Genomic DNA, 22,154 nt, shown 5'->3' on the forward strand with positions numbered 1-22,154 from the left:
TAGTTTTAAAAAGCAAGCCTTTTATGTGCATGCTATATTGAAAGGCTAGTAAAGTCTGATTTTAAAGGTACACATCCGTTACAGGTATTAACCAGTCATCTTCTCTAGCCTTTTATTGTTCCTATTTCTTTTCCCACAATAGAATATTCTCAATTTCAAGGAAAATAAGGGTTTAAACTCAGTCTTGAAAACTTCCACTAGTTTTTTTTGTGCATGGACATGAATACGCACATTTTGATTCTGACCTGTTTTAACAAACTCCTGTGTAGCTGTGTATTAATGAAGAATAAAAATGTAGCCTTAGAAGATAAGGAAATAGAGCTGTACTAGACTTTATGTTTGAGCACTTCAAGCACTTAGTCTGTGATATACACTCTTTGGTATTACAGAACACTGCAAGAGGCTGCCTGTCTCTAGTTTCGGACTAAAAAGTGTATTTACAACCACCTTCAAAAGACTGTTGCCCTTAGGTTATGTTTCGCTAGTAGTGGCCTCTTCCCACATCTGTAGTTTTGCCTCAGTTTATTATTTTATTATTTAGATATGTCAGCGTCAGAAGTGATGAACCACTAAGAGGCTATAAAGTGAATGTATTGCACACAAAATAAACAATTCTCAATCATCTGTTACTAAGTCCTTCTCTCTGGTTCTGTGTAGTATCGCTGTTTCTGTCCTTTCTCGTTAATGTGCGTCCGAGATCATCTTGTATCTCACCACAGCTGTGTTTCTCTGTTCTTGTCTTAAACTTGTGGTCTCTTCAGCAGTGGGTTGCTTAAATTTATCACTTCGCTGCTGCAACAGCTAACTCCAGACCTTCTTCACATCTGTTCCTGGGCTTTTCTCTTGTTTTGCCAAAGAGAAACACCCTAGCTTTTGCCTATGTCTCTGCTAGGGAATGACTATGTCATTCCCTCCAAAGCTTCAGCTACTCACTTCCTTATCCACTGGTCTAGCCAAGTTTCATGACTCACTTGCCTTTTCCTTTCCATCACCCACTCTCTTTTCTTTGCCTCCTCTCATGCATATTCCTGCTTTGACACTTGGTCTATCCTGCTTAATCCTATTACTCCGTGCTCCTCCTTTAAAGTTAACCCCATCTCTCATCCTCTGCTTGTATTGAGCTTGAAGATAAGCAGAGACTCAACAGCATAATGCCTCCTTCATGTGCTTGTTGGATACCATCCGTCATTGTTTTGTTGTTTGGTTAGCCTCTGAGCTCCTTAGGGCAGAGCCTGTGTTTCTTTCTGTCTTTCTGAAGTGTGTGATTCTTTGAGCCTTACATAAATAATAATATCACATCATTAAATAGCTGTCTTTGTCACTTTTAATATTTATTACTATCCAGTGTCCTATATTTCAAGTGGTGCATCACAAGGTTGGATAGTAAGCCCTGCATTAAAAAAAAAAAAAAAAGCTACCTTTTCACCTTCTATCTAGACATTTAGGGTTTTTTTAAAAAGGAGAATATTTGTGAGCAGCAGCATGTAAGTACTTGGATGAATAGATAGCTGGACCTGGTTCTGCTGTAATGGTAATTTTACAGCAGTGAAGGCAGTGAAGTCACACTCCCTTCCTCTTCCTTCCCAGTTACAAATGCTGATGACTAATAGCTAATGCATTTCCTCACGCAAGAGAGGTGAAATTCCTCCAAATAAATTTGTCTCTGCATCATAATGAATGTCATCACTCAGTTCGTCTTTCCTCACCTGCTGTGTTCTCTCAACAGTCCCACGGTCCTGACTAGATGTTGGCCAAAGTACTGATCTGCATTATCAGACAATAGTAAGACTTAAGAGTTGGGTGGTATTACCATGCAATAAATGATGTACCCTTAGCAGTCCTACTAGCTCTCTTAATGTGCTCAGAAGGAAATGTAAAACAAAATGGCACTCTCCACATTTCAGAGTTCTCCAAGAGGGAGGAAAAATTACCCAGATTCTCCATTACTGTTGCATAGACAGGAAAGAACTACTAAGTGAAAGCACTTTTTCTTTCCATGGAAGTCTGCAGGCAGGTCATCAACATTTCCACGGTATCAAGGGCATTTTACAAAACTTTGTAATACCAGCATAGGGTGCTCATTCTTTACCCAAGGGCTGGGCGGGGGTCATTGACAACTGCAGATACTATACTGTCACATGCAAATCAGGTCATTGGCAAGGTCAAGGTCAGAGACACCTACAAACTGGGAGACTTAGGGGGAGTAGATGGGTCAGACTGTAACAGAAGACCCAGGCGTTTTTGATGAGTCTGTCTTTGCTCTTCTGGTGATACTGAAATGATGCATGGGCTTTGCTAGAGCTTTATATAAATCTCTAATTTCTAAAATAGGCTTTTGTTGCTTTCTGCTTTTTTTGCAATTGTATGCAACATGCATTTTCTGCATTCTTCCCACACTACAGAAGTTCATTTGATATTCTGAACTTCAGAATTCGCCTTCCCTGGAAGCAGCCATAAATATTCATAGCAATTGTATATGCTTTTAAGATAGAGTTGTCCGAACATGGGGTGCTTTGTATGCTGTTGTGTTGTTCTTGATATGCGGAGGTAGGTTTTGAGCCACCCTCATGCCCAGGAGAGTCTTAGAAGTTTTTCAGGAAAGGAAAAAAAAATCATAGGTTTGTGGTTGTACTATATTGTCACACTGTAGTCTGAAAAGGAATTGGCAAATTATGTGTGTCCACCTATGTATTTGTGTAATGACAAAGACTAAATATGAATTGTCAATTGCAGAAGAGTTTTATCCCATGAAATAATTGTAATAGGACAATAGGCTAGAGGTACATGCGTGTGATTCCTGAGTGTTTCAGGAGGAAACTTTGTGCACATTGAAGAAGGCTTTGGTTTATTAGCCTGGTTGCAATGAATGGAAAGTGTAGCTTTAACCGGAGAGTCTGTTGTAAGAGATTTCACTGTCATGAATCCCCTCAGGTATTAGTGTTGTAAAGAGTGTAAAAAAGAACAGATGACAGAATGTTGCATGTGAAAATGAATGGAGCTGGAGTAACAGCGATATGCTTCATTTAAAAAAAAATTGTTTACAGTTGTGTGACTGATTCCTTGAGCTGTGAACATGCCAAAATTTGAAAATAATACAGTGTTTGTGCTGAAAATTGTCTAATTCAAGTTTATAAGAACCAGCTTGGAAAGCAAACAAATAACATGTATGCAAGTATTGAAATAGAAGACTTTGAAGAGTACTTTAATTCGGTGTCCCCAAAGAAGAGCAGACAGCCCCCATCAGATTGACATAGTGTTTAATATTCCACGCACATCTGTCACTAAGCACTGCAGAATTGCTCTGTTCAGGTTAAATGATCAACAAAAAAACCTTTCTTCCTGTGGCTTCTTAAGTTTATTCAAAGAGAAACTGAAAAGCAGAGGGAAATCCCTTCAAGCACAATTGGAAAGAGATGGGATTTCCCTGTGTTAATTTGATGCTTTTTTGAACAAACTCAGATGTTACAAAAGAAAACTTGTTGACTTTTTTTTTTAAAATGAGGCATGATTATTATGGTGTGTCTATTGATGCTTTTGAAGTGTCTTTATCTAACACTGGTAATACTCTAACGTGAGTATCTAGTGTGTAGTCTTCTAACCTGAAAAATGTGTTAGTCCTCGTTCTTCAAAATGCCCTTACTCACTAGAGGTACTCGCTCGCTTTTTCCTTGTGCTTTACTGGTAGTGTGTCAAAGGGAAATACACACCTCCTGATACATGTGGTGTGGAGTCATGCCCAAACAGCAATTTCAGGCACAACTCTGAAATACGACAGTAAGGAAAGTGGAACAGAGAAAAGCTAAGGTCAATGTGAATACCAAATGGTACTGCACTCTTCTTAACTAGGTGCCATATGATGGCCTGTATTTATTCATCATGTAGGTAGATGGATACAAATTTTTTTAAAGCCTTAGATGACAGGATTCTTGTAGGTATTTTAATGCTGAAAGGATGTTACTCAAAATGAAAGCAAATACTAGTTCAGAAAGGAGATTCCACACATTGAGAATGGTTGAGCTTCAGATTAAACAAATTATCTTTTATTGCATCCATTTCTGAGGATTAATTTTATAGCTTTTTATTAAAGCCAGCTGGTCCAACATGGGTAAGAATAAGTCCTTGGCAGGATGTGCTCACAAGCAGTAGTGTTTTACCATAAACAGGCCCAGCAGGCAAGCCCTTGTATTACACAGATTATTGCAGATTACGTGACATCTTCTGGCATTTCAGATCTCCAGTTGCAAAAGGTGCAAGTTTCCTGCTCTGTTTTGAACAAAGCAATGTGAAACAGCTGAGATGTAACTTTTCTGATCTTAGTGATGATTTCAAGTGGGATGGGAGCTGCCTCTTTTTGATCCTCTTCCAGTTGCTGTACAGAACAGTATGGTTTGATACGAGCGTTTGCAATAGGAAGGAGGAGGCTACCTTACACCAGCTGCTTCACATCTGTTCTCATTGCATGTTTATCTTGTTCTAGGCCGTGTTGGGCAAGCAGTAGCACTACGTGCCAAAGCCTTTGGCTTCAGTGTGATTTTCTATGACCCATACCTCTCAGATGGCATGGAGCGTGCTCTGGGACTGCAGCGGGTGAGCACTTTGCAGGACCTGCTGTTCCACAGTGACTGTGTTACCCTGCACTGCAACTTGAATGAACACAATCATCATCTTATTAATGACTTCACCATAAAGCAGGTAATAATCTCTGTGGGCGCCCTCCACGCCGGTGCTGGTGACTGACACTGTATAGCGTTTATTTATGTAAACAGGCAGATTCTCATTTGAAAGAAATTTCTTTCCCTTTTGGTACTTTCAGATCAAGCAGGTTTATAACTGATGAGGAAATAGCTGGTGGCGTATGTATTGTTGCCTTTATTGTCTTTTTTGCTCAGTAACATTGCATTTGTGGAAATAATTTTCTCTTCTCAATGTTTAATAAAGTTGCATTTATGTTAAAGCAATTCTTCTATGTCTTCTAGTAGCTACTTCCTTTACCTGTGTATTTTCAGGTATCAATTCTGCCTTTCACTCTTGTTCCTCAGTTTGAGTTCTTTAGATGCAATTTAAGGATTACGACTAAATGGCTCCCCCCTGTGCTCAGTCCTGATGCTTGCAGAGCGCTTCATGGATGGATTGCATTTACAGCATTGCATTATTTGGAAAAATAATGTTTCTTGGAATTAGTACTAACCTCTCCCTAAAGTTTTAGGTAATACTAAAATAATTCCAAAATCTAGGTGTAGTAACTGCTCCGTTATTGACTAATCTGACAGTAAGCTTTTTCATTAAATGCCTAGCTTCTCACTCCAACCTCAGTGTAGGTAGCAGCAAGAAATGTAACATTGAGATGTAAGAGTGTAGATGGTGTACAGGAAAGAAACTCTAAGCTATAATAGTTGGTTTTGCTGTTCCTTATGTATGTAGTTTTTGTATGTGTTGGTAACAGTGACAGTAGCACTCTTGCAGTAAAATCATGGCTTGGGTTCTGAGAAATAGTTTGCACCTACTACTCTTGAACTTTAGGAGAACTGAAGTGGTTACTGAGTGTGTTCCACAGTCACAGAATCATGTAGGATCATGGCAGAAAACTGGTGATATAACACACTTCTTGATTTGAGAGTTTAGGGATTTTGCAGATCCATCCCAACATAAAATCAGGGTTTGGGATTTAAAACTCTAAAAAATTACGTTTAAAATGCAGATCTCTAAGAGAACAGAGCTCCGTCACCCTGCCCTGAACGTTCTCTCTTGTTGTGCGTTCAGGTACATGTAACGGTTATTACATGGTTAGATGTCTTTACAAGCAGACATCTAGACCCAAATGGAATCACAGCAACTCAGTGGGAGCATCTGGAGGCTTAGCAGTGGTCACTCATTATACAGTGGACTGTGAAACTTGGGCCAGTGTGTCGCGGGAAGTTTTTAAGTGGAGGTGGATAAACACGATTAGCTTTGGAGAGGGCTTAGTGCATTAATCAGAGAAACAAAACAAAACAGGTTAAAACTGAGTGATACCATCTGAAATGAAATGCATATAATAAAGTCTGTACTGGAAAGGATGTCATAAGCATTTGTCTTGCTATTTGTTATCCTTCGTGATTAAAGCAAGGATTAAAATATTAGAAGATAGTTCTTGCTTTGGATAAAAGTTTGGATGAAGCAGCCTGTATTGTAACAGCTGGTGTGAAAACCGTAAAATTGTAACACCTCTGACTGCTTAGCTTGCATAGAGCAGATCTCCTGAATATGTATCAAAAAGCAGAATAGGTTTTTTAGGCTGACAGATGTTAGATTTTTAGAGAGCATTGCATGCCACTTTTGTCTAATATTGCATGCTGATGTAATAACCAGTTTTTAAATGAAGTACAGAGAAGTATGGTGCATCTCATTTCACTAAAATCTCACCCTGAATTTTGTTTAGCATCTGAAATTACATAACCTTAAAACTTCTTTGAAAACTTTGTGTCAGTCTTCTCTTTCAGTGGCTTTTCCCTTTAATTAGTCAGCATTTTGCCTAGCCATCATGCTTGGCCTTGTAGACCCAGATTAGCTCAGAGAAGTGTTTCAAGCTTGTGTATATGGAACCCATGGTAATCAGATGTTCTTAAGAGAAGCTGAGGTCATCTTTACTTTTACAGATTTGAGAAAAAGACACTGCAATTTAAGCACAAAACATTTTTAAAGCAGCTATGTGGGTTTAGTGTAGGTGAATTTAACAGCTGTCAGCAGTTCCAGCTGTGAAGCTCTTTCAAGCTTCCACCCGTTGTTACGGGTCATCTCCAGTTGCATCCATCCTTACAGTTTATCATGAGTCACGTAATTCATTCCCACTAGAATGCATTTATGCAGCCATGTTCTGTTTGATTTGGACTTGTCTAGCTGTAGAGTTTTGTAAATAGTCCTAAAATAAAAACTCAAGCAAGGTTATTAAGATTGGACAGAAAATTTTAGCAGGGTTCACTTTGATTAAAATTTCAAGTCCTTCAAAGGGCATATAAATACACTAAGCTATACTTAAAACTCAGATTATCTCTTTGCAAGAGCACAGGAAGAGGAAGGGTACACGAGCTCCCACAAGCCTATGTGGCATGTCTGCACAACAGGTGTGATTGCCACTTGGGTGAGCCCTCCTGTGCTAGTTTTGATCTAGTTCTCACAGCTGACTTAAGTAGTGGAGAAGCCAGTGATGGTTCGCATCAGGAATGTCTTCTTCTTACTAGACCAACTTCCGATCATGCCACCATTTCTTCACTGTTCTAATTCCCAAGTTAATTACAGAAAACTGAAAGAAGTACCCCTTAGTTCTGCTCCTGTAAGTGGACTTTGGTTTTGCTATAGATGGTTCTCCTGTAAGCCCAAGAGTCTGCAAATGGAGAGAGGCAGGGCCACACTAAACCTAGTGGGCCGGCCAGTAAAATATGGTGGGTTTTTTTCTTATAACCTTCCTGCAAGCATATGCATGTTAATTGTTTAATATTTCCTGTGATGTCATGTAAAAAAAATTCTCGTAGCTGACTTTCATCCAAACCTCCTTGTTGTTCATGAATTTGGCATTTTGAATTATTCTTTCAGAGTAAGGATCCATTTACATAAGCTTTAGTTTGATGTGTAGGTTTCAAGTAGTTGACTTTGTGTCAAAATGTTGGTGTTTTCTTGTTTGCATGGTGAGAGATGGAGTCAGTACAAAATGAGATTTTTATCATTCATCTTCACTGTGGTTCCTGCTCTTCATATGCTTACCTTCATGCACAGAAATGCTTCTGAGATCAGAAGCTGTGTTTGAGACATCTGGTAAAAGATGAAGTATTAGGGTGGCTGGAAGCAGGATGTAGTAATTTATTTTTTTTCTGTACCATCTCTCTTATTTAAACCGCCACTTTGTTTTCAAGTTGTGGATATATTATGGTGTAAATTCTTGTAGTTCTCCCCACGCAGTGTCATCTACAATGCTAATCTGCACAATGCACAGCACAGCTTCTCTCCTGGGCACACAGCATTCTCAACCAAATTCATTTTCATGCCTTTTAATTGAATAATGTAAGAATTCTTTAGACCTTTATTTGGAAAGTCTCACAGGGAGGAGGAAGCTAAAGTAACAAAAATAAATAAAACATAGATCTACTGTGTTTTGGCAACTAAAGGGAAAAGTGTTTGAAAATCCAAAAGCATTCATTTTTCTGAAAAAATCATGTAGACTTTTGTTTGTGTGAAAGTTGAAAACTGCAAAATATGAATTTGTTTAAGAATGTGCTGTAGTTTCTGTCTCATGCAATTTCACAGTGAAATAAAAAGGCATAAAATGATCTGTCACTTTCATATGCACAGTTGTATCTTTTGATCATGTTACTGCACAATATCTGAAACAACGCTTCTATTAAAAGACACTACTTACAAGAAACAAAAGGTTATCAAGTGCTGTGAAATAGCATTTTATGTTAGAAGCGTCAGATTTGTGGTACTTTCCAATGGAAAGGGAAGACAACTGTTACAGGTTAAATCAGCTAAATCAGCCTTTGTTGTAATGGATGCTTCTTTTGAGTAAAAAATAATGCCACAACGATTTTATTTCATTTATTTTTATTTCATCATTCTTGTTTTTAACTTTCCCTAGATGAGACAAGGGGCTTTCCTGGTCAACACAGCTCGAGGTGGGTTAGTAGACGAAAAAGCACTTGCACAGGCCCTGAAGGAAGGAAGGATACGAGGGGCAGCCTTAGATGTACATGAGTCAGAACCATTCAGGTGCTTTTCCTTTTCTTTTCTTTTTATTTTGTTCACTTTCTTATTTTTAAGTCTTAGTGCATGATGCAATCAACAGCAACAAGTAAATTGAGTTTTCGCTTCATTTGGTAGCTAAATACTCCTTAGTAAAGCAACATGAATCTGTGCAGCACTGGACTAATGCAAATGTAGATGGAGCTTGTGTATGTGGTAAGAAGTGAAAAAAGTGAAATCCAAGATTTAATTCCTTTTTAAAAAAAACATCCAATGGGTTTATTTAGTAGAAATAGCAGGGACTTGGGTTCAAACCCTGGGCATGGCTTTGTGTCATGGCTTGGAGGGGACTGCTCCTTTGTCATTGATGCAGCTCTGGAGGCAACTAATGTTGATGTCTGAACAGACTCTTTCAGAAGGCAAGGAGTTGAGATTTGGTGTGAGAAATAACTACTTTATGACACCTTTCTGGAGGAAAAGACATACTTTTGTCTAGATTGCCTCTGCAGGAGAGCCATGAATGTAACAGGTTGCAAAAAAAGTTAAGATAAGGAAGGCGGTCAGAGTGCAGGTTTTCATTGTTTTACCCTTTATCAGGGGAGCAGTAACTCTGCTGTCATTAGCAGAGCTGGTAGCACAAGCCTTAGTTTTTGAATGACACTAAGTCCAGCGTTTTAGGCTGAAATGTACCACTCCCCAAAGTGGCATTGGTATTAACGATATCAGCACTCCTAATCAGAAACAAGCCTATTTGATATGTCCTTGAGTCTTGAGCCTGACTTCTGAGTTAGAGTTATGAGACTAGACTGCTGTAGCTTAGTGCTTGTATGTGACAAGCTTTTTTCAGTTGTTCAGTCTTGGCAGGGAGAAATGTTGATTTTAACTGGAACAATCCACATAAGTTTTTGAAGAGGAACAGATTCAGGACTTGAGGGCAGGTTGTAAAGTCTGGTGAGAGGACAGTCTCTCTCGTATCAGCACGCGGGGGGAATAGAAGCTTTAGAAAAACAGATTTAGAATCTTTTAGGTAGAATTTTTATATCTACTGAGACACAATGCCACATCACAAATATTTAATTTTATTTATGCATACCCTGCATTCATTTACTTCTAAATGTAGTCATTACAATGCAGTAGTGCTGTGCAAAGCCAGTCCCCAGGCTCAAGGGACTTTCAGCTACATACATTCTTCCCAATTCAGATCTCAGATCTGCACAAGCAGACCGTTGCACCTATAGGAAGCCCCATTTACTGCATGGAGATGCCATCTGCAGAGATTCAGTTGCAGGATTACAGCCACAGTTTCCTTTGGCTTCAGTGCTGCATGTCTATCTGATCGCAGCATGCAAGTCTTCATTCGAGAGTTTTGCCAGATATTCTGATGTTTATTGAACTACAGATGAAATCTATCATTTTATGAGTTATGACCAACTATGAAAGCACGCTTTTGTCTTAAAATATTTGTTCTCCTGGTGTTACAGTTGACTGTAATATTATTAAAACTGGAAATAAATAAGAGGAGCAAGTTTCCATTATTTTCAGTTTCTTTACTCTGTGATAGCACTTCTACACAGATTCATTGCTTTCCCTGAAAATCAATCTGTAAAGTAAATTTCCTTCTTTCGGTGGAGTTTCTATAAAGGAATGGGAAAGAAAAAATAGCTAAAAATAACAGGAAAAAATAACTGAATTATCAAAAAAAAAAGCTGAGGCTGCTGATGGACACACTTCTTATTTGGAAATAATTGTAAGATTTTTTCTTTAAATGACTAAATGTCACATTGACAGTGACTCTTGAGAGATCAGAGCTTTGTTGGCTAATGCAGTAAAAGTAAAACTGTGATGAAATGGACAAATGGAATGATATTCTGAATTGATTTGGGTCTTGCTTTATGCATTTCTGCACCAGAACTGGAGTAGCAGTGGCTGTAGTTAGGAATAAGTGCATTGGACAGAAGCTAATGTTGCTACTATACTTAGGTTCTACCCTTTGAGTCTATGAGAGGTGATTGTTGCTTATTTATACCATGAATAGTGTATTAAATTAACTGACAGAATTAAAACCAAACCCAACACGGAATAGAAATGCAATTCTTTTCTGTTGTAGAAATTAATCTGTGTATGTACAAATCCATCTGGATTCTCCTCCCTCCTACCCCCAATATTTTTTGTCATTTAATCTTGTTTTAAATCTTCATTTAGCTTTAGTCAGGGCCCCTTGAAGGATGCACCAAACCTGATATGTACCCCACATGCAGCCTGGTATAGTGAACAAGCCTCAATTGAGATGCGGGAGGAAGCAGCACGAGAGATCCGAAGGGCGATCACAGGTACTAACTCACCTCATTAGCTCCTTCACTGCCTGTTTCTTTTTAACAACCTTTTTCATTCTTCAGTCTTGAAAGATGCTGAAAAGAACCAGCCTTAGGTTTTGTTTACCACTTCTAATATTTGGAACACAGAAACTAGCAAATACCCATGAAGTCTGTTTTGGAGGTTCATTGCAATTACAAAGAGAAGGCAGGCACTGCAAAATAAGTACTTTTTCTGTATAACAGAAATGTACTTACATGTGAAAAATCTGCTTTTTTGTTGTTGTTGCTTGTAAATATTACCGATTTGATGGGTTTGACTGCTAGTCATCCAGATATTGCAGGTATCTTTCATAGGTTTTCCTAGATGACCCCTTATACTTGTCATGAGCAGTTCCATTTCCTTTGTTCTTCTCTTTTTGGCTCCTTTGTATTTCCCAAAGTTCATCCGAATTTGTCTTGGAAGACGGTCTGGAATTTCAGTGTCTTTAAGGCTGTAATGTTCAGAGATAAAGCATCTAGAGCTTCATGCTGTTCCTAGTAATGCTTGTATCTCAACAGCTCATTCTCTATGTCAAAACAAAGTTTTCAGTATTTTGTTGGGAGGGTACTTGATTTTAGATGTTCCTCTCTTTAAAGCATTGCTAAAGAAGTCTGGCATTTTAAAGGGCAAAGTCTCTTTGTTATATAACTACCATGTAATTGTAAACTGTTCACATAAGAGAAAACAGTTATGTCTTGAACATACACTGCTAATAAATAAAATGAGACTAGTGAGCCATTTGGCATTGGTTCGAATCCCTTGTAGCCTAAAATAAAAGGAAGGATTTTCTTACTGGAAAATGATTCATTAAGCACTAATGTTCTCTCTTTAGTAGGACTTTGCTGTTTCCCCCTTGGCAATATAGACTCAATGCTCTGCAGACATGAAGGGCCATCTGTGTCACCTTGAGAGTAACTCGGTGCCAACACATTGCTCTGCTATACAAAAAGCACTAGCAGTAGCCATTCCTGTATCTTGTGCCTAAAGAGGCTGGGCAATTTAGTTTCATTTATAGCCTGTGCAGAGAGAAGATTCTCCTCTGGATGATGATTAAAGAAAGGCACTTCTTAAACTCCTGATCTGAACTGCCCTTGAGAGGACTATTTCTCTCTGTTTTAGAAGTCACCTAAAGAGTCCGACCATCCCTTTGCTGGAATTGGTCCTTGTGCTTATACTCCAGAAGAACACTAACAGAACATTCATTAAGTTGTTGTGTAACTATTGCCTGCTCCCAAATAGCTGTGGGAGAGTTTGCACAAACCAGCATATGATACCTGCTTGGGGGATGATTGATGTGCAAATAAGCATTAATAGGCTAAGACCTGAAAATGGAGTAAGAGTCAGCTATATGGAGCTAGTTTTATGTTAAATACTGTGCAATCGCCCAAACGTATGTGCCTGGGACGACAGACCTGTATTTTCTTAAACAGTGTGATTGTGCTATCAGCGATCTAAATCATTGATTTGTATTGAAGCTGTCAGCACTTCAGTGTTTGCACATGGCTTGTAGTAAGATCGAACTGAGGCCAACATTAGGGAGGTGAGAATGACATTGAATTGTAGTGAAACAAATGTAGGAAAGATACAGGAAGTGTGGGATAAAGCTGGATATGTGAAAGCCATAGGGGAACACAGCGGAGAGAGGGTGTAGAGAGAGAAACTAATTGGAAAAAGGTGTACAATGAAGGAATGCAGGCTATGACTACCATCTGACGATAAAAATGTTAAGTAGTTCTTCTGTTCCCAAAAAGTCGGTGACGTTCTGATGTATAAAATAAAAATAATAAGCAGAGGTTAAATATCTTTAAATATATTCTGGAACATCAAAACATTCAAAGTATTAAATAAGGAGGACCACTGAAAACAATAATGGAAGAAATGGGAAGGTGAGCATAGCAATTGAAAAGATCGTTACGAAATAAGTTGAAAATAAATAAATAAATAAATCCTGTTTTGTAAGGGGAGACTAGTAAGAACATGCCTACAGAAGTTAGCAAAAATGAGGAATGAGAGGGGCAAGGAGGAAGACATGATTGCAGTTTAAAAATTCTTGAGAAGGATAAACATCAGAAGAAGAAAGATACTATTTAAATTTATGGACAATTTTGGCAGAAGTTTAGATGAATGTATATTTCAGCTAAATGTAGAAGGTGATTTCTAATCAGGAGAACAGTAGGAATTCACCCATAATGGGGTATATACCTCATCTTGTCCGATACCGAACTAAGAAGCCCTTTCGGCTTGTGCATAGGAGATGTGGGAAGTTCTAGTGACATAAGCACAAGTCATGGAGTAGCAAGGATTTGATAGAATCCACCAGACAAAAAGCAGTTCTGTGAAAAGGCTCTTTTACAGCCCCATTGTGGCCAGGCTGATGGATAGACAGAGCAGGCAAAGAGTAGTGAAGTCCTTAATCAGATTTCCAGTAGGGAGTTGGAAAAGCCTGAATTCTTTAATGGTGGAGCATGGTCAGCTTTTGAAAGCGCTTCTGGAGTACTGTTGCCAACAGTAGCAAAGGTAGACTGGAACTCAGCTCTTTCTACCTCTGTGTGTGCAAATGCACAGTAAGATTAAAGTTTAGAAAGGATACATTAAAACGGATGTCAGAAACAACACAGGCTCCACTTGATCTCCCATTGAAATAGGTGGAAATGTTCCTGTTGCTATGAAGAAAATGTGCATCGTATCTGTTCATGTCATTTTTTGCAGGGCTGGAGATAGTTCTGCAGAAGACAGTCAGAGGTTTGTCCAGTGTGTGCTGAATCAGGCTGACAGATTTTGCAGTATCTGTGTCTTAAAACTTCAGTTATACTTCAGAGGTTAAGCAAAAGTTTTGAAGAAATGAAGGGAGTTTTGTGCTGTATTTTCATTTTTTGTAGGAATGGAAGAGATGGATGAGGATTAATACATTACAGTAAATAAATGTGAAGAGCAGTTGAGATAAAGAAGGGGAAGATCAGGAGGACAGGAAAAAAGTGTTGGTCATATTTAGCTTTATGGCAAAATTCCATTCAGAATCCTGCATGCTTCAATAAGTGTTTTTATTGCTGTTACACGTGGAGGGAAAAGGAGGAAAGTGAAGTTAAAGGCAGAGAGCAGGAGGCTACATTACTGAATTGGAGTGGCAGCCATGCTCTATATTCCTTGGAAAGCATGAATCTTGTTGATTATGGTTTTATTGAGACCCTGTATACAAAAGACAGAGACAGACAGAGAAATAAAAATCATGCAGAGCATTTTAACGTTATTAACTCAGTCCAGGACAAAAGAGGAACAGTGAGGATCAAAAATAAGCTCTTAGTGTGATTTTATGTATTGATTTAAATATGCAAATATTTGTAACTATTTTTAACATAGATACATTAAGAGCATAAGGCATACAGTTTTTATGGGTTTTTTATTTCCTCTCCCTTGCTTCATCCTAGGTCGTATTCCAGACAGTCTGAAAAACTGTGTTAACAAAGATCATTTGACTGCAGCTACACATTGGGCCAGCATGGATCCCGGAGTTGTTCATCCAGAGCTTAATGGCGCTGCATACAGGTAAGTGTGCTGCAGGTGTAAAAGAAATACCTCCTTAATTCAGAGGTAGGTATTCAAGAATAAATAAAAGACCTTCCTATTAATAAATGAAGTGGTTTTGGATTAGGCCCCAGCTATATTGTTTTCATAATTGTTGCATTCAGGAGAATAATCTTGTTTTGCTAGTTGAAGTCAGTCATGCAGTGTGTAAGTATGTTTCCTTTTCTTATCTTTTTTGTGTGGTTAGTAATATCTTAATGAACAAAGTTTTTTTGTATATTCAAGTAAAAAAATTCTGGTCATCTCCAGTGAGTGCAGTGGAAGTTTATGTTCCTTTTGCTGAAGGCAATGATACAGTAGTAGGTTACAGAAAGACTTTCAATAATAAATGATTGTTACGTGGTTTTGTGGCCTCCAGACACATGAGAGAACAAATAACTCAGTAGTGAATACAGTGGAATAGCCTGTGGTGATTATGAAAATATGTTTAAAATAGTGTTTTCTAAATTACACGTTTAATTTTTAAGCAAAAGCATTTGAGGGACTTGATCTGTGTATTCTCAATCAACTGTGAAAGCAGCTCTTAATAATTAATAGAAAGGGGCAATTTTTTTACGCCTTATATGTACGTTCCTTAGTTACTTTGCTTGAGAGTCTTTGTCTGTCCCTTTATCCCTAGCAGCTGTTCTAGCAGCAGATTTTTCCTAATAGCCAGCTTCACACAATTTTTATTTATGAAAAACATCTGCAATTTTTTATCTTCCAGTATGGTATTAACTCATAAGTAGGATGAAAGTGGCTGAGAAAGCTACAGACATCTGCTTCCCTCAGTGCCTTGAGGGAAGGGCCAGAGCAGTACTTCAATTATTTTTTTATACCTCTTTGTCCTAATCTTTCCGCTGTCCTTCCTCATACATCTTTTCTTATCTTTGTCCTTCTTTAGGAGGGCTACCCCATATCTTTAATAGATACAGGATTTTTTTGTGTGTGTGTTACCCCATATGAGAACCCAGCTGCGCAGTGCTGAGAAATGAAGCAAAGCTCTCATGTCCCAACGACTTCTAACAGTCTCTTCAGAAAGTGATGGAGAGATGACGGGGGGAGCATCACCACCCTCTGCCATAATCTCCTGTAAGCCCTAAGCGCACCGAAGGAGAATAACAACTTTGATTTGATCAACATGCGTATGTCTCGCACGACATCAAGATGTTTAGTTTTTGAAAAAGTACCTGTAGCCCTAAATATCTGAAGAAGGGTGTTTTTATTTGCTTAAACGAAAAGTTCAAGCACACATGTTCTCTTCCACACAGCATGTGTTTTCATTGACTTCAGGTTTGAGTACTCAGGGTAGAGCTGAACGCAATCGAGGCTTAAAGGCAGGTGTTGCAGAACAGGGGGTAATAACTCCAACCCTGTCGTGGCAGTTAGAACAGGGTTGCGTGCCCAAATAAAATGCAGTTGGTTGTTCTCATTTTGGGGGTCACAAGTCCAGCAGAAGTAGGCTTCACAGCTAGAAATGGATTTTAACTTAGGAATGTTTTGGGAGTTAATGATTTACAAGGTAAAGACCATATGTGTTTAATTTAAGCAGGATAAGCATGGAATTGAATGCCTTTTTTAGACACTGTTTCAGTCATATTTTTCAATAAAGAAAATTCATCGTAAATAGATTTTGACTTTACAATTATTTTCAAATGCGAAATAAAACTCATTTTGGGAATTTTGAGGCAGAAGTTAGTCATGCAACAAATATTAAAAGCTTCTTCGTGGAGGGGTGATAGAATAGTGTTTGAGTGTGGGTGAAGGCAGTTATTATTTTGTGCATTATAAAATATATGGAACTTGAAGTTCAGGCTTTATGAAGAATTTGGTTTCAGTAGCAGTGTTTGCTGATGCTTAATTCCTACCTGGATTAAGTACAGAATTTAAATTGGTTGTTCAAAACAAATTTTTCTGTCTTCTCTTTGAAATCCAAGATTACATTCAACTAGCTGAGTTCTGGAGTCTTTCACAGGCACTATGATGTTTCAGATGTGCTAATAACTGTATCATAGTCATGTAATTGCATTAGAAGATAAGACCTGGGATAATAATTTATATGTTAAAAAATGCAAATAGCTCCTTCGGTGAACTAAAACTAACGATGTTATTTTATTCTGGATATATCATTTACTTGTATTTTGATGTAGGACAACTCTTAAATTATCAGATATTATTGCAAGCAAAGAACATTGAGCGTTCATCAGCAGAATATAATCTCGATCTTCTGAATATCGTCGTATTCTATGGAAAACAAAACCATTTACTACGTGAAATACAAGACGCACTATCAGCACAAAAGGTCAAGCAAGCAAGACCTATCCCATGAGTAAAGATTAACAATATTCCTGAGAATGAACTATTTGTAATAGTCTTGGTGAAGCAGCATAATATACCCTGCTTTTGCGTTACTCCTGTGTGTTTGTTACTGAGCTGCCTGTTAAATAACCCCCTGCCATTTCCTCTGTCACAGAGTGTGCAGATTATAGGCAAAGTGAGGTTCGACAGTCAGTAAACAGTAATTGTACAGTTTAGAGACATGTTGATAGATCTTTCTGCCATCTAACAGGTAGAAGATGAGAATATGCAGGTACTGAAGAGATACTTGGATGAGAATAGTTAGATGTTGTTAATTCAGGAGTTATTTCATGGTGAGGTGCTTTACTGGTGATTTTCAGACTCTGTAATGTAAGATAAAAGCATGCACTTAAATTTTTAAGCTCTTTTGGGACAGACTCAGTTCCTTGAACCGAGCTTAACACAGTGAGTTCAAGGTGCTTCTGTAGTTTAAAAAATACAGGAGATTAACATAGAAATTAAAGTTGCCTTTCAGTTTTAAGAGGGCTACTGTATTTTTCTTCATAAATTAAGACTATCTGGGGGAAGGGGAAGGAAGAGTATGAAGTAGCAGAGGAGGTATAACTGATTTCTCGCTTCTGCTGTCACAAAAATGTGGACATTTTACCTGGAAAACGTTTCAACTTGTTGCTACCAGAGGAGGAAGATTGGGAGCAACTTTATGAAGTGCTGGAGGGAATGTGTTTGCTGGTTAAGAATAGAAAAGCAATAAATGTCAACATAAGGGAAGGGTATGTAGGATAGAAATGCCCATGTGTAGAGGCTGTTGAGTTTATATGTTCTCCTCTCATACATATGATTTGAACAACACTGATGATTAAATTAAGAAGGGACAAAAATTATGAAAAGAGCATGGCAAAATAGGGTTAGGAGTTGTCAAGCAAAATACACTTTCTGTAGAGGGGTATGTTACCTGTATTTCGGCTACTGCCACTGTGTAGCTTTAGGACAAGAAAAACAATTGTAGGGCTTTTGGATGTTATTAAAAGTCTGTAGGAAGCCTGTGTCTGAGGAGGGGTGCTGGCAAGTAGGATCCCAATTATTATAACTTGGTGTCCAAGGGGAATATTTTTATATACAGAAAGAATATTTGGAGTCGGACATCTCAAAGGAGAACTAACCGATATGTAGTTTGAACTGCTAAATGTGCTTGTAAGTTAACTGGTAATGCTCCTGATCCAGCACCATCCATTTTCACAAGGGGAGGCTCTGACTTTTCTTCCTGAGGGAAACACAGTTACAGAAATTGCTCTCTCCTTGATTTCTCCCAGCTCTGGTGTGTTGATGCTCGGGGAATATGTTGTTAGAAAGTAGAGATTCTGTGCTGGAAACGGTTGCTGCATTGGGCTTTTAAATGGAAGGTTTTGTCATGTCATGTTATGTTTTTTGCAAAGCACCTAGAGTAACAAATAAGCTGTTTCAAAATCAAATTTGAATAAATAAAACAATACCCAACTGACAGTTTTCATAGGAATTGAAGCAAATTTGATTAATAAGATTCAAATTGAGGTACTGAAACAAGCAACTAATCCATTAGCAACTGCAAATTAATGCTAAGGAACGTCTCTGGAGAAGGAATTAGCATAGGAAGCCCTGTAACTATGCCTACAATTGGGAACTAAGGTCTGGCCTACAGGTGGTGTGATCTTTCACATACTGGTTATCCATCCCAGGTCAGTCAGTGGTATGATCTGTAGGAATCCTTCCCAGGATGACCAGGCCAGTGTATGGTATCTTCATCGTTGCTGTGCCATGTTGGATAGCCGTGCTGAGCCCCTCTGGCACAGTGTTTGCAAAAAACAGTTCCCATGTTGTTTCTGTGATGGAAGCAAAAAAGAACAAATAAATGTGCTTTCATCCAGCTCTTTTTCTCCTCCGAGTTTTGCATAAGTTCTGCACTAATTTTCTCTCAGTTTGAGGGAACTGAGGATGAGCAGCACAAACATGCATTACTTTAGAAAAGATGCTACTGAAACGGGGTGAAATTCCCTGATGCATTCAGCGTTGAGCTCTGATGAGAAGAAAATCAACAGCAGAATAATGTGATATTTGAAAAAAGCTTGACTAGACAGCAAGTGCCTTTTCTCCCATTTAGTTCTAAGTAGACACTAGGGTAGCAAATGCCACAGTAAGTGGTAGGTTTGTGTGTTTAGGCTTTTAAATGGATAATGTTCTTGCTAGGATGCTTAGGTGAGCAAAATACGGCAAGAGAAAACAAGGGATGAGCGTGCAGCTTTATGATGGGGAGGGGAGGCAAAGGGCCAGTGTTAAGTGGCCAGCGTGAGATAACTTGCAAATGGGTATTGAGGTATTTGGCTAAACAGAAAACTTACTTTAGTTAAAAGTGTTCATGTGTATCTGTTGTTTATATACTGCACTGTGAAATACCAGTGTTCATCAACTGCATCTGAACTTCGGGACTGAACAGTAGATTTGCAAATTTTTTTTTAGCCTCATAATGTCAGTCATAATAAAATCAAGCTGAATCAGAGGGTGATTTTTTGTTGAATTTGTAAAATATTTAGGCCTCTGTGTTCATCCAGAAGGAGTAACAAATCTTTAAAACCATCCATAGTGTATTGTGTTTGCATCTCTCTTGCAGTCTGCCTAAAGCGCTTGTCCTCTGTATTACTAGTACTAGTTCTCTTTCAGACAAGTACAGTGGCAAGTTTGATGCTGAAAAGGTTACTTGGAAGTAATAGGCTTGAATTTGTCATCTGAAGAGTATGTGGGTACGATTGCTTTGGGGGGGGCTATCAGGAAGCTATGACTGCAAGATTAGTTTAAAGAAATATTTTTTCAAACCACAACAATGAAATTTCAGAATTTCTACATGAGAATGAAGGGGGGTAAAAAATCCCTGAAGATCAACTGGAGGAAAAGTCATAGAGAGCAGATAGGTATTGCATGGACCTAGCCTGAATTACTTCTTGTTGAGGCATACTTTGAGAGGAGCAATACTTCCAGATCGTTTACTGTCCTGGTTTTGGCTGGGATAGAGTTAATTTTCTTCCTAGTAGCAGGCATAGTGCTGTGTTTTGGATTTAGTATGAGAATGAAGTGATAGCACACTGATGTTTTAGTTGTTGCTAAGTACTGCTTACACGAGTCAAGGACTTTGTAGCTTCCCATGCTCTGCCAGGTGCACAAGAAGCTGGGAGGGGGCACAGCCAGGACACTGCCCCAAACTGGCCCAAGGGCTCTTCCATACCATACAGCGTCATGCTCAGTATAGAAACTGGGGGGGTTGGCTGGGGGGCAGCAATCGCTGCTCGGGGACGGGCTGGGCATTGGTCGGTGGGTGGTGAGCAATTGCATTGTGCATCACTTGCTTTGTGTATTCTTTTATCATTATTATTATTATCCCTTCCTTTTCTGTCCTATTAAACTGTCTTTATCTCAACCCATGAATTTTACTAGGGTTTTTTTTTTTTTCCCGATTCTCTCCCCCGTCCCACTGGGGAGGGGGAGAGTGAGTGAACGGCTGTGTGGTGTTTAGCTGCCTGCCAGGTTGAACCACAACATTTCTTTTGCTATGCTGTCACTCATGCTATTAAATCTGATACCTGAAGAAACAATCTAGCAAACCTTTGTTTCTCACTTGGGTAAAATACCGAATCTTTTGCTTTATTTGGCAGCATCTGCATACGGTATCTCATCTGGAGCTTAAGCAACTGTCTTTCTCACTGGTCTGAAAACAAAAGAAGCCTCTCTGTAGCTCTAGAAGGAGGCAGGGTGGGCTTTCCAGTCAGTCATCCCTTGGTTTTAATGTATGTTCTCGTTTTCTTCTCTCAGCAGGTATCCCCCAGGCGTTGTAAGCGTGGCTTCAACTGGCATACCTGCAGCAGTAGAAGGAATAGTCCCCAACCCTATGTCTTTATCACACGGCCTCCCTGCTGTAGCCCACCCGCCCCATGCTCCTTCCCCCGGCCAAACTGTCAAACCAGAAGCTGATAGAGACCACCCAAGCGACCAATTGTAGCCTACGAAAACAGCATTCCCAACATCGGAGATTTCAACTTCAGCGTGTGGAAAACAAACAAAACAAAACAAAACCCTGGATTTTGATTAAAGGCAAAACCATGAACTTACAGGAGGAGACGATTATTATTTTAGAAACTGGTCCAATATACAGTATAAAAGGAAAAGGTGGGAGACAAAAAGAAGATTTGGAAACATTTTTTCCTCCGTATAAATTGTAGTTTGTCCCTGTCCAGTGGACTGATTCACTGTTTCTGTGTCCTATGGGTTCTTTGTTAAGCAAGAGAAGTTAGTAGTTAATTATATCATGAATGTACTTGTCTGTGTACAGTTTTTAGAACATTAAAAAGGGTTTGTTTGCTTAGCTATCAACAAGGAAAAACATAAGGGAGGCATTCAACAAACCAGTTTTGAGATTAAAAATCCTTTCTTTTATATTTTAAAACATGCCCAAAAATGAGGCAGTTGGCAAACTTCTCAGGACAATGAATTTTTCCCATTTTTCTTTCTACGCCACACAGTGCATTGTTTTTTCTACCTGCTTGTCTTATTTTTTAGAATAATTTAGTAAACAAAAGAAAAACAGTTTCTCCTCATTTTGGCATGAATTCCCTTATTTCAAAATGAAGACAACCTTGCAAAGAGATTTTGAGGAAAAAAAAAAAAAGGTTTTGTATAAACGAGCATTGTGCTTTTTGTCACCAGTTAAAGTATATATTATTGGTGGTATGCGAAAAAGGCACTAGACTACTGAAAAGTAGCAGCATTTCATTGCCTACATTGATTCCTTCCTGGTAATGTGGTAGGCTAGCAATATTTTTGGTTAAAATCATGTTTGTGACTGTAACCATTTGTATGAATTATTTTAAAGAAATAAAAATCCCAGACAAATATCATATGTGTAAAAATTTTTATTTCTAGTAACTGTTTATTCAACTTTTATTAGGTTTCTTAGCTGTAATTTTTAAACAGATGCTGTCAAGTATTTCATTTCTAGCTTTACTTTGCTCTCTGTTGTTTGTAATACTGTCTTGGAAGCCTGAAAAATAAAAAAAAAAAAATAATACTTTCCATACCATTTTTCCCTTTACATTTCGTAAATGTTGATCTTTTTTCCTGTGTTTCTAATGGAGTTTGAAATTAAGATGGATTTTGATTTGTACACCGGCATCATCAGCTGCAATATG

The 22,154-nt window shown here is 38.5% G+C and overlaps 1 protein-coding gene across 8 annotated transcripts in view; it reads left to right on the top strand.

The window, feature by feature from the left end:
• CTBP1 (C-terminal binding protein 1) overlaps positions 1–21,877 on the top strand; it is a 253,569-nt gene extending 231,692 nt beyond the window's left edge. For 6 of the 8 annotated variants that reach the window (XM_075709145.1, XM_075709146.1, XM_075709150.1 and 3 more), the window contains 5 exons: positions 4,478–4,692; positions 8,609–8,739; positions 10,915–11,042; positions 14,493–14,610; positions 20,782–21,877. In XM_075709145.1, the coding sequence (XP_075565260.1) occupies positions 4,478–4,692; positions 8,609–8,739; positions 10,915–11,042; positions 14,493–14,610; positions 20,782–20,968 (779 nt within the window). In that variant the 3' untranslated portion in view covers positions 20,969–21,877. Of the gene's footprint in view, positions 1–4,477; positions 4,693–8,608; positions 8,740–10,914; positions 11,043–14,492; positions 14,611–16,778; positions 16,943–20,781 lie in introns of those variants that run through there. The other 2 variants (XM_075709147.1, XM_075709152.1) reach the window with 2 other exon arrangements.
• The last annotated feature ends 277 nt before the right edge of the window (positions 21,878–22,154 follow it).

Source organism: Pelecanus crispus, chromosome 4, assembly GCF_030463565.1.
Source record: "Pelecanus crispus isolate bPelCri1 chromosome 4, bPelCri1.pri, whole genome shotgun sequence".
NCBI classification, from domain to species: Eukaryota; Metazoa; Chordata; class Aves; order Pelecaniformes; family Pelecanidae; genus Pelecanus; species Pelecanus crispus.